The 12,067-nt window shown below is 58.1% G+C and overlaps 1 protein-coding gene across 22 annotated transcripts in view; it reads right to left on the reverse strand.

Annotated features, from left to right (window-relative positions):
* Positions 1–12,067, reverse strand: part of AFDN (afadin, adherens junction formation factor) — a 106,960-nt gene that overhangs the window by 49,805 nt on the left and 45,088 nt on the right. For 16 of the 22 annotated variants that reach the window (XR_013960365.1, XM_080663973.1, XM_080663980.1 and 13 more), the window contains exons 8-12: positions 11,674–11,841; positions 9,017–9,061; positions 5,094–5,188; positions 4,051–4,313; positions 1,743–1,812 (exon numbers count right to left, since the gene is read on the reverse strand). Coding sequence is in view for 21 of the 22 variants with exons in the window: in XM_080663973.1 (XP_080520099.1) it covers positions 1,743–1,812; positions 4,051–4,313; positions 5,094–5,188; positions 9,017–9,061; positions 11,674–11,841 (641 nt within the window). In the remaining variant the exon portion in view is untranslated. The remainder of the gene's footprint in view (positions 1–1,742; positions 1,813–4,050; positions 4,314–5,093; positions 5,189–9,016; positions 9,062–11,673; positions 11,842–12,067) is intronic. The other 6 variants (XM_080663974.1, XM_080663981.1, XM_080663988.1 and 3 more) reach the window with 1 other exon arrangement.

A 12,067-nucleotide genomic window follows, 5' to 3' on the forward strand; every position in this document is an offset into this window, starting at 1 on the left:
GAGAGACAGCCCACAGCTACCTGCATCGCGGAGAGAGACAGCCCCCAGCTACCTGCATCGCTGACAGAGACAGCCCACAGCTAGCTGCATCACTGAGAGACAGCCCACAGCTAGCTGCATCGCTGAGAGAGACAGCCCACAGCTAACTGCATCGCTGACAGAGACGGCCCACAGCTAGCTGCATCGCGGAGAGAGACGGCCCACAGCTAGCTGCATCGCGGAGAGACAGCCCACAGCTACCTGCATCGCTGACAAAGACAGCCCACAGCTAGCTGCATCACTGAGAGACAGCCCACAGCTAGCTGCATCGCTGACAGAGACAGCCCACAGCTAGCTGCATCACTGAGAGACAGCCCACAGCTAACTGCATCGCTGACAGAGACAGCCCACAGCTAGCTGCATCGCGGAGAGAGACGGCCCACAGCTAGCTGCATCGCTGACAGAGACAGCCCACAGCTAGCTGCATCGCGGAGAGAGACAGCCCACAGCTAGCTGCATCGCTGAGAGAGACAGCCCACAGCTACCTGCATCGCTGGGAGAGATGGCCCACAGCTACCTGCATCACTGGGAGAGATGGCCCACAGCTAGCTGCATCGCTGGGAGAGACAGCCCACAGCTAGCTGCATCGCTGACAGAGACAGCCCACAGCTAGCTGCATCGCTGACAGAGACAGCCCACAGCTAGCTGCATCGCGGAGAGAGACAGCCCACAGCTAGCTGCATCGCTGACGGAGACAGCCCACAGCTAGCTGCATCGCGGAGAGAGACAGCCCACAGCTAGCTGCATCGCTGACGGAGACAGCCCACAGCTAGCTGCATCGCTGACGGAGACAGCCCACAGCTAGCTGCATCGCGGAGAGAGACAGCCCACAGCTAGCTGCATCGCTGAGAGAGACAGCCCACAGCTAGCTGCATCGCTGACAGAGACAGCCCACAGCTAGCTGCATCGCGGAGAGAGACAGCCCACAGCTAGCTGCATCGCTGACGGAGACAGCCCACAGCTAGCTGCATCGCTGACAGAGACAGCCCACAGCTAGCTGCATCGCGGAGAGAGACAGCCCACAGCTAGCTGCATCGCTGAGAGAGACAGCCCACAGCTAGCTGCATCGCTGACAGAGACAGCCCACAGCTAGCTGCATCGCTGAGAGAGACAGCCCACAGCTAGCTGCATCGCTGAGAGAGACAGCCCACAGCTAGCTGCATCGCTGACAGAGACAGCCCACAGCTAGCTGCATCGCTGAGAGAGACAGCCCACAGCTAGCTGCATCGCTGACAGAGACAGCCCACAGCTAGCTGCATCGCTGACAGAGACAGCCCACAGCTAGCTGCATCGCTGGGAGAGACAGCCCACAGCTAGCTGCATCGCTGACAGAGACAGCCCACAGCTAGCTGCATCGCTGACAGAGACAGCCCACAGCTAGCTGCATCGCGGAGAGAGACAGCCCACAGCTAGCTGCATCGCTGACGGAGACAGCCCACAGCTAGCTGCATCGCTGGGAGAGATGGCCCACAGCTAGCTGCATCGCTGGGAGAGATGGCCCACAGCTAGCTGCATCGCTGGGAGAGATGGCCCACAGCTAGCTGCATCGCGGAGAGAGACAGCCCACAGCTAGCTGCATCGCTGGGAGAGAGACTCCCTGTGGAGTCTGCACAGCAGTGGGTCGGGGCCACCACAATAACTCGCCCACGGTGTCCTGTAACATTAAACCAGCACGTCCTGGCAGGGAAGATGCCATCACCTACCTTGCTTGTTGGCAACGCTGTTCCACTGTGAATGTCGCCTCCTAAGTCAAAAGTTGTCTCCTGAACAATTCTGCAAGGTAAAAAGAGAAGACAGAATGAAGACTCAAACACTCAGGCAGAGCCTCGTCCTGGTGATACAAAAGGAGCGGTTAGAGGAACTCCAATGCGCAAACATCTGCAGGAAGTCGTGTTCCAGCACGTGAAGCTGAGGATAAAACACGTTTCTCTGGTGAGGAGAGAGCAGGGCCTGCCGAGTGGGGCTCCGTGGGTCCCACACCCAAAAGCAGCCTGGGCTCCCTCTTCCCAGGTGGTGGATGCTCTGGCCTTCCGGTAACAGGATGCCCCACACAGGAAAACAAAACAAAAAGTTTCTCACTGATACTTACTAAATGCTCGCAGGATATTCTTTAAAACTAAGTTTAAAAACAATGAACGGAAAGGAACCCTAAAGAAAAAAGCAGGAGCCCCATCCTGTAAGCCGCTAGGCCGCAGACGGCACAGAAAGAAAGCAGACGCCTCAGGTGCCAGGAGCGCCTGTGGCTCGGGAGGCCCCGGGCAGGCGGCACAGGGCTGGCCGCCGCCGGCTGAGGCCGTGTGATGACTTTTATGGATCCCGCTACTTGGGCTACCGAGAAAGAAACGGAGACATTTCGAACATGTCAGCAATCAGAGCAAGAGCTCGTCTCCTTTAACCAGCTTACCGAGACTTTTAAACCACCCTCATGAAAGCTAATTCAGAATGTAAACTCTCATTCTAAACAGGCAACAACCGGGCACTCAGGAGGCACCAGGCACAGGTGGAGGGCGGGGTCCGGTCCCGCCGGGCAGAGGCCCAGCCCGCGGGGAACAGGGCCCAGACGCCGGGACGCTGACGGCGGGAGCCAGCGCTTCCATCCCGGGCGTCACTGGAGAATTTAACTTCTCCCCTTTTTACGATGCTTACAAAGTACCCGAAAGGCAGAAACGCGGAAACGAATGGAAATGCTCGCGGGCGCCTGGGCTCAGAGGAAGCCTCGGCAGGCAAGGTCCCGGGAGGCAGCCGGCAGCGCCCGGAGGAAACCCCCCGCTGCGGGAGCCTGTGGAGCCGCATCGGGGAAGAAGCGGGAAGGGACACCAGGCAGGTGGACTCCCGTCAGGGTGTCGGTGCTGAAAGCAAGAAGCTGATGATGAAGATGAAGGGCACTTGGCAGGATGTGCTGCCGTCAGGAGCCGGGAAGGCCGGGGCGAGAGACCGAAGGGGGACGGGTGATAAAGGCAGAGCTGGAGGAGGAAAGCCGGGTCCTCCCGGCGCCGAGCGCAGGGCGAGCTTAGACACGCGCTCGAGTGGAGCTGGAGCAGGGCCCGACACCTGGAGGAGACAGCAAAGGCGCTGCAGGGTTCCGAGGAACGAAGAGCTGGTCCTCTGCAGAAGCTGGAGCTCAAGGGGAAGGCTAGAAACGGACCCCTCGGCCCACGGAACCCCAGCACCCCGTCTGCCCACGAGTGCGTGCGCCCATCACGCTCCCCCCCGAGGGGACAGGTGGTCTGTCCTTCGCCAGGATTCATCGTGGACAAAGCACGGGCAGGGCAGAGCTCTGCTAACCTACAGCCACCACAAGCTGAGAACGCCGGCCCACGGTGCACAGCCCGCTCCGTCCAGGCTCCGGGGAGGGGTGAGCAAAGGGAGGTCCGGGAGGGAGCAGGAGGGGAGGGCGCGCCGGGGAGCCCGCACAGCCGCTCCAGGCTCTGCTCCCTGCACTTTCCCTTCACGCACACCCGGGTGCTCTGCGCAGCGTGAGACCCACGCCACCCTCGTGCGAAACGCACACGCACACCCGACCCCCGTGGCCAGACCTCACCCCAACAGGAGGCTTCTTCCTGTTTTCCAGGAACGGCCCGCGGCAAGTCCGCAGACAGGCGCCAGGTGGCGCTCCAGGACAGAAGACAGCCTTCCTGGAGGTCCTCCTGCTCCCTCAGCGGAGACAGGAAGACGAACCTCAACACAAACCTCCTCCGTGTGGAGGCCCTTACATCGACCACCATGGTTCTCCAAGGACAGCGAAGCAGTGTTGTTTTAAAGGATCAAACGAATGACAACCGGTTTTAAAGTAATTTAAAAACTAGCACAACCCCCAGTGTTAGGATGAAGACCTTCCTTTCCTTCTTCTTCCCTCTGAAACCAACCAAAGAAACAAGAACCAGAACCACAAACCCACTCTGAATGAAAAATTAAGACAAAATTAAAATCAGTGACCTGTGCTAGTCTGGAATGCCTCAGCATAATGGAGAAACACTGCCCTCTCCGAGGCCGCGCGGCTCGGTGCATTACCCGGGTTTGTGTCTGGGGCCCTTCGCGGGCAGGCCCCCGTCCACAGGCCTCTTCCCCAGAGCGTGGTCCTGGCTGGGGTCCACGAACTTGAACACGTGCTGGGCCCCGAACTGCACACTCATCCCGCTCTGCAGCATGGTCGTCTCCGAGATGCGCTGCCCCTCCACGTAGGTGTCCGCGTCCACGCTTCTGGGCGTGACGGTGACCACTCCGTCCATGTTCGTGAGGTCGCAGTGATGGGGCTGAATTCCTGCACCAAACAACTGAAAACAGGAGAAGATGAAAGAAACTGCCATCACACAGCACACAGCATTTAAGAGCAGAATTTAAAGCTGCGAGTCCCCCGTGGACGACGCACGTCTAGTAAGCCCTGGGCTGCTGGTGCTTCTCAGAAGGTGGGTTCCATCCAGTGTGCCATCCGTCCACACTGTGCAGCAACAGCGCGTCCCGTCGCAGCAGCCAGGGCCCTGATGGAGGGCAGGCTGGAGCTGTGTGACACAGCATGTGGTCGTTTAAAGACCAGGGGAGCGAGTGGGTCAGTCTGCACAGGTGCGAGGCCCCAGCTCCTGCTGTCCGCGTGTCTGCGTGCTGCGGAGGAAAGGATGTCGGAGCCGAGTCCAACATCAACAGCTGCCCAGCTGGTGCGGCGATGCCGACTGCGCTCCCTCAGGAGCACGCTGAGCTCGGGAGACCCACGCCCAGACGGCACTCGCGCGGTGAGCACTGAAGCCTGCGACCCAGGTGTCGGCCCGTGACGGGCACTGTCTCCCGGAAGCAGCCCCATGAAAGCATCGCCCTCACTGGGAGACAACCAACGGTGTCAGCGAACGCCACGCCGCCCCACGTTTCTAGATGGCGAGTGTGGACGTGGACTCGCTGCTCTTTTCCCGCGGAAGCGAAGAAAAGCGACCCGGATAGAACAAGCTACGCACGTTCAAACGGTCTCTCACTTCCACCCTTTTACCCATGTGCTCCCCAGGCCGCCTCCCACCGAAACCCAAGAATCACACACGGGAGCCGGGCGCCGCCGCCCAAGTGCGCACCTGGATGGAGCTGTCGTCAAGCTTGTCTGTGCCGACCTCAGTCACACTGAGCTGCAGGCGGTAGAGCTTGGGCTTGTCTCTGGAGTCGGAGCCATCTGTGAGGAGCAAGTAAAAGGTCACCTTGGAAGCGACACCACTTCTTCCAAAGTCACAGCACGCGACCTAACCGGACACAGAAACCGCAATCGACACACGAACACGTCAGCTTCTGTTTACTGTCATTCCAGGTGCTAACCACTGACATTCCCACCGACACTTTCTCATCCGATAGCGAGCACTGTCTTCACCCCCGCCCCAGCCTGGGTTGTGCTGATGACTCTGAGGAGTGATCCTTCCTATCAGCCAGCGAAGAGCATCACAGACCCAGGGCCTTCCCAGACCAGGTCCCTCTGGCAGTGAACCCGCCCTCTACCCGCACCGGCCACGCGGCTGTGGGCCGGCTGGGTCCCGGAGGCAGGTTCTCCAAGTGCAGCCTCATGGCTCGCCCAGACCTCCTGGACCAAAGCCTTGGGGAGGAGACCCAAGCCTGCGCCTCCTGCACCCTATCCCCGGGCTCCGATGGCGTCACTGGCAGCCAGTGCTCCGCTCGGGGAGTAGAGCTGCGGGCGGACAGGGCGCGGCTTGCTGGAGTCACGTGAGCCTCCATGAATGCTGGAATGTGCGCGTCCCTGCGCAAGAACTCCAGGACGGAGATGCGTGTGGCCGGGGCAGCCACTCGTCCCCTCTCCTGTGGAATGGCGCCCGTCCAGGACCTGTTCTGATTTCAGAGCTGCCAGCGCAGGAGGGAACACGTCCCAAAGGACCAGCGGGTCCCAACAGAGTTGGCCGTGGAGGCAGCCCCGTCTGCATCCCTCCGCTACCGTCTCCCTAGCAGGCCCAGGAGCCGCTCGACCTATGCACGACGCCCGAGCAACCTCAGGCCTCTTCCTAAGTCGCCAGCTCAGCTCTCTAGGCGCTGGATCGGGGACATCAGCTGGGAGGGCTTCCGGAGTCAAACATCGGGCGTATACACTGGTTCTAGGCTGTGGTGTGGTGGGGTCTCAGCTCTTGGACACAAGACGCCGGGCCTATTCCAGCCCTGAGAACCGACGTGACTTCGGAGTGTGCACAGTAACACCCACAGAACTTGCATCTCTGAAGCGGAGCAGAGGTGAAATCCGGGGAGGCAGGAGACGCTGGAGCAGCAGCCGAGACCCAGGTCGCAAGCGCACTAGGAACTGGGCGTCCGTGCTTGCTCACGGCGGGCACCCTCACCTGACAGGGTGGCAGCCCCAAGCCCTGACCCAAAAGCAGGCATCAGCACCCCTGGGCTTTCCCTGGACGGCACCCCCCAGCCCCGCTGCATCCAGCATCCCCGCACGGCTATGACCCTGCTTGCTGCAGACACCAGGTGCCGGGTCCCGCTCCCTCCCTCCTTCCTACTGCCTCGCCTCCCAGCTCTGAGCTCCCCGGAGGCTAGCTTTCTGGAGAAACCTCTCTATCCTGGCGGTCAGCAGTGTCTGGTCCACAGTATGCAGCTAATAAAGATTTAATGTTAACAGTAATTATTGACTAAAAATGAAAAAAACAGAATAATGCAATATGGCCACACAGCAATTATAAAATAAAGAAAACAAAAGCAAATAACTGATCAACAACAATTATTTCAATACGAAGTGAAAAAAACAGAAGAACATGAAGAACGCGTCTACTCGGGTGAAAGACTGACTGGACGTGCTCCTGAAGGGCATCGCCTGAGCTGATGGCCGCCACCCCTTCTCCACGGCCACTTCCCCACCGGCAGCCAGAGCTACAGAGAAAGGGGACGAACTTCTCTCCCAGCCTCTCCTTCCTGACCACTTCCGAGTAACAACCGGAAACACCTCCACAGACATTCCGAGCCCCCAAAACGGCGGCCACGGACTCCGAGCTACAGGGTGTGTGTCTGCGTTCCGGAGGGCGGAAGAGGGGGCGGAGGCACGAAAGCTCTGGTCGTGCACCTTCCTGGACAGCACGGCCGTCTCCTCGCTCAAGGGTGACGACCCCTGCACGGCAGCCGCACGCCCTGTCCTCGCACGGAGTCCTCAGCAGCTCCCCGCCCCCCCCAGGCCCTCCACGCTGTGCCCTCCACGCTGGGCCCTCGGCAAAGGCGGAGCCCCTTCCCAGTGGAACCCTCTAAGAGCCTGCCGCACAGCAGGCTTGTACCAGGACGTCTGAGACCTGCTCCCTACAATTCTGTCTCGAGAACAGGTGGTCTGTGACCTGGTTCCAATGTGAGGGGCACAGGCGGCGCCCAGGGAGTGCCCCCTCCACCCGCCTCCCCAGAGCCAGGCTTCCTTCCACAGCGGTTTCCGGCATCTGTCACTCAACAGAGGAAACGGGTCCCTTCCTCCTTTCCTGGGGGCAGCAGCAACGTTACAATACGATGTAGGGTTGTCCAATGGAACACACGACATCCAGTCACATGTGCAATAGCTGAGACAAACGGGCACCAAAAAACTGAAGTTTTACCTGAAACCCAAGTTATCTGGGTGTCCGAGTTTTGTTTGCCAACCTGAGGTCCCTGAATTACCACCACACGTGCTGCGCCTTGTCTGCAGCGGGAAGTCCTTCCTCGTTAGCGTGCTGCCTCTTAAAGGGGCGCCCACCACGGGCGGACAGGGGCACGTGTGCGGGCACGTGTTTCCATCCCTGGCTCGGCCCTCAGCGGCGTCCAGAGGAGCCTCTGGGAAGCAGCGTGTGGTGTGAGGCGTGGACGCGGGCGAAGAGCCGCCTGCGTTGCAGGCACTGTGCTGGGGGTGGCAGGGGACCCGGGAGAAAGTGAGCAGAGCTCACATCTCTGAGCCAACACGGCAGCTGAGACACTGCGAAGGGCTGTGAAGCCGCCGAAGAACTCTCCCACCGGCTCCCAGCGGCGCCGCGGGGACCAGCGCACGAGGCTGAAGCCGCGGACGCCCTCCACCATGTGGTGTGCGAGCAGGGCGAGGCGAGGCCTTCTGCCGCTCCCTCACTTCAGAGTATGACATTAACCAACACGTGGAATCATTACAGAACCCCCAGAAGGTAACAGACACGCCTGAGCCTCTTCTTTACGTAAACACAAATGTCAAAACAGGTAAAAAGAACACCACCTGTGTGTATTTTTAAAAAACACACAACAAAACCCAAACTCCGAGTTTGGCTAATATCTAATGCCAATCTGTACGATCAGTTTGGAAACATTAAACTAAAACAAGATGGTAAAAGGTAAATAAACTTCACAAAGCACGGAAGTATTTGATTGTTAGATTGAACACGTAAAAAGGACTGAAAGTGGAGAAGCAGGTAAAAACGAAGTGTTTCCATAAAACCCACACTAGCTGTAGCACTGAGATGACAAAGCCTGAGATTCTCAAACCGGAGCAGCATATTCCAGGTGAGGGGCACCGCCGGCCGACCAGGAGAGGTGAGGGCGCCCCGAGGACCCTCAGCGGGCAGTAACAGCTCCCAGCGCACGGCTGGTCTCCCCGCAGCCCCCAGGAGTCTCGGACATACGGCCTCTGACCCGAGGCGCTCCCCCACCACCAGCACTGCACCCCAGGTCGGGGACAGGGCTGACAAAGCACTCCTCCCTCCTGCCCGCTGCCTCTCGTCTCTCACCCTGTCTCTTTCTCCCCCACTATTCTCCTGCTCTCCTTCCCGCCCCGCCTCTTCCCCCTTGTTCTTGGGGGGTCGGAGGGGAGAGGAATGGGAAAACCACTCTCTCCCTTCTTTAATTCTCACTAAGTCAGTCTAGTGAAGGAATTGGACGTTTTTGCAAAGTAAGTTTCCATTATCTTTGACGAATTCTGCGCATGGAATGCTCGTTAACGACAGCACGCTCAGTGTCCTAAGGAAGTCATTCACACCAACACGCACACACACGAGGCCGTGGGCGCTCGCGCTGAGCAGGAGCACAGCGTTACCTTCGTGAGCGTGAGAGCTGCCGTAGGCAACGTGGGTCCTTCTCCCTGGGGTGCGCATGCAGAGGACCCAGGTGAAGGCAGCGCAGGAGAGGCCATGCGGGACATGTGGAGAGGGAGAGACAGGAGAGGTGAGCTGCGGTGAGAGCACTGGCCCGAGGAAAGGTCACCCCACCACCTTCAGGAGGAGGACGGACGGCAGGCCCCGCAGGCGGTGAGAGAGACACGGACGGTGAAGGAGACACCGCGAGGACAGGTGGGTCACCGCCAGGAGGAGGAGGGAGGGCGGCCTGTGGAGTCCGCGCCCCGCAGTCTTCTGTTGAAAGAACACAGTCAAACCCAGCAGAGCCTACAGGACCCCGTGAGCCCCACTCTCCGGAAGACAGTGTAAGCTACAGCCGCACCGCACACACCTCAGGCACGCAGCCGGCGGCGGACGGGCCCGGTGTGATGGCGTGTCCGGGGGAAATACGTTCTTATCCATCCATGACAAGTCAGCATTGGTAAGCGGCTTGCGTGGCCATGGAAACCCTCCCATTTCACTCAGCGTGCTGCCTCTTAGAGCGAAAACTTAGAGACGCAGGGGCTACTGGGAAGGGCAAGGTTTCCCTAAGACCTCGCCCAGCACTCAGGTCGGCCACCACTTGCTCGCCCTGACACAGCGGTCGCAGATCTGAGCACCGGGCATCTGTCAGACAATAAGGGCCCCAACCGGAGGGACGTCGGACCAACGCACGCACGGGACTCACCACAATGCATCACGGGAAGCTCTCGGAAGCGCTCCCTCCACGGCAGAGCAGCCGACTCACCTCGGAAGCCCTGCTCAGCCTAACGCATTAGCTCGGCGAACGTGCCCCACCAGCAGGCGGCCACGGACAAAGGACACGCCGTCATCGGGGCAGCAGTGCCGCTGCCAGTATTTGTTGAGAAGTAGCACGGAAGTAATAGTTACCTAGTCTCTACCGCTTGCCCACACCGACAAAAAATGTTACCTATTTCATCACCTGGGAGGCCATCCATACGAAATAAGCTGTCAACATAGCAATTCTCATTTGAATGTCAGTTCCTGAAATCAGGGTTTGATCTGTTTGGTCGGGGCTCTATCTCCGAGGCCCAGACGATGACATGTAAGAAGGAGTCAGTAACTGTTAGTCAAATCAGTGAGTGAGTGAGTTCTCGGCCTGTCTCTGCTACCACCCAAATTAACTTTCCATCACTCATTTGGAAATACTCTATGTCGACTACTATTTATCAATTCTCTCTGAACTAATAATACTTCTAAATCCTCAAATAATCATTAATTTCTAGCATGTAATGCAGAACTTTGAAGAACAGACCCAAAGATCCTAACTAAAAAAATGTTAAGTTCAGAAATAAATGGCCGTCTCACAGTTGCTAGCCACTGCCCCCGACTCCAGGCACCACACCCTCACACCCCCCAACTACAGACACACCCCAACTACAGACACACCCCAACTACAGACACATCCCAACTACAGACACACCCCAACTACAGACACACCCTGATACTGGGCGTGTCCAAACCACAGCGAGCAACCAACACTTACGCACACTTTCCAGCCAGAGAACTGAGGCACAAAGTAACACCGACCCGTTCCTCACCAACAGCTGATGGAGTGAAAACCCTCAGCATCGTCAGCATAAACCAGGACCTGCAGCAAAATGCCACCAAGCGTCGCCTGCCAGTACCCGGCAAAGCAGCACCGTTTCTCCTGCATCGATGCAGCCTGGCTGTGCCGTACGACGGCCGCCCCGCCGCCCGTATCTAACCAGCGGTCACAACCTTGCCAACAAACACACACACAAGAACCAGAGAGAATGACAGAAAACCGGCCCGGAGACCCACGCGCTGCCTGTGTAACCGGCCTGGCTCCCAGCTCCGTTCCTGTGCTCGCTAACGGCCCGCAGCCCTGGGGGAGGAGCAATAGTCTGTCTCACACAGCGCATCATATATAACACAGGCCACATACGTACCTGAACCACATCGACGCGATGGTGTTGTCTAAGTAATACACATGCCATGTGTATCACATATGCAAACACATACACTACATAGGGATATGTATGTAAAACGTTTAAGAACATCGATGTATTTCCCTACCTGATGGCTCACTTCCAACAGCTTTGGCTCAAGAGAGCTCTCTAAACAAATATTTTCAAGCCAAACAGGAAAATAAACGTAGTCTACTCTCATTTTGAAACCAGACACCCTCCCTCTCACAGATGATTTCTCCACTCACTGTCCAGTTTAAGGACCTTCTTTTCAGACACGGTTCATACGTCCAGCAGCGCTGAGCACACCGGCCCTTCCTGAACCTGCCTCGGAGGAGCCCCCCCAGGCTGTCAGCTAGAGGAAGGCCTTCACAGGGTCATTTTGAACAACAAAATTTAATGGAGGTCAATTAAACCTTCCCTTCATCCTCCACTGCCACCACTTTAGCTTTTGGTTTTCACCACCACCACGTGAGCTCTGTTTTTATGCGTGAAAAGTACGTACCTTAGGACCTTGAGGTGTGTGTGTTTTTAAAGTAAATGTCATCTTAAGTGGGTTATCTTTTAGAAAAACCAACGGATTGGAACAGGCTGTCAGGCGAGAGAGCCTCCTTCACAAAGCGGACAGTTCTCCCTCCACGCCTCACCTGGGCTCAGCTCCACGAGGTAGGGCAGCTTCTCGGGCGGCAGCGCGGAGCCGTAGCCCGCCCCGTCGGCTCTCGCCTTGCCCTTCGCAGGCCGCCCGTCCAGGGGCTTTTTGCTTTTCCGGGGAACGTAGTCTGGGGGCCTCCTCTTCAACTGAAAGACTAAGACCCCTGGAACAGAAGCAATGCCAGTCGTGAACCAGATGCACGGAGTGCAGACGCCAGCTGACCGAAGATTCATCCAGAAAACGTAACCGTGACATCTCCCCAGGCAAGCTGCGTGAGAGCTTACCCACGTACGCTGCTCCTCGACAGAGACAGTAACGGTCTCTTGATGTGTTCTGAGAAACTCCAGCAGCCAAGCTGCCAAGGTTATTTTACATTAACGACCACCCAA

The sequence above is a fragment of the Plecotus auritus genome (genome assembly GCF_963455305.1).
Source record: "Plecotus auritus genome assembly, chromosome: 4".
Classification (NCBI taxonomy): domain Eukaryota; kingdom Metazoa; phylum Chordata; class Mammalia; order Chiroptera; family Vespertilionidae; genus Plecotus; species Plecotus auritus.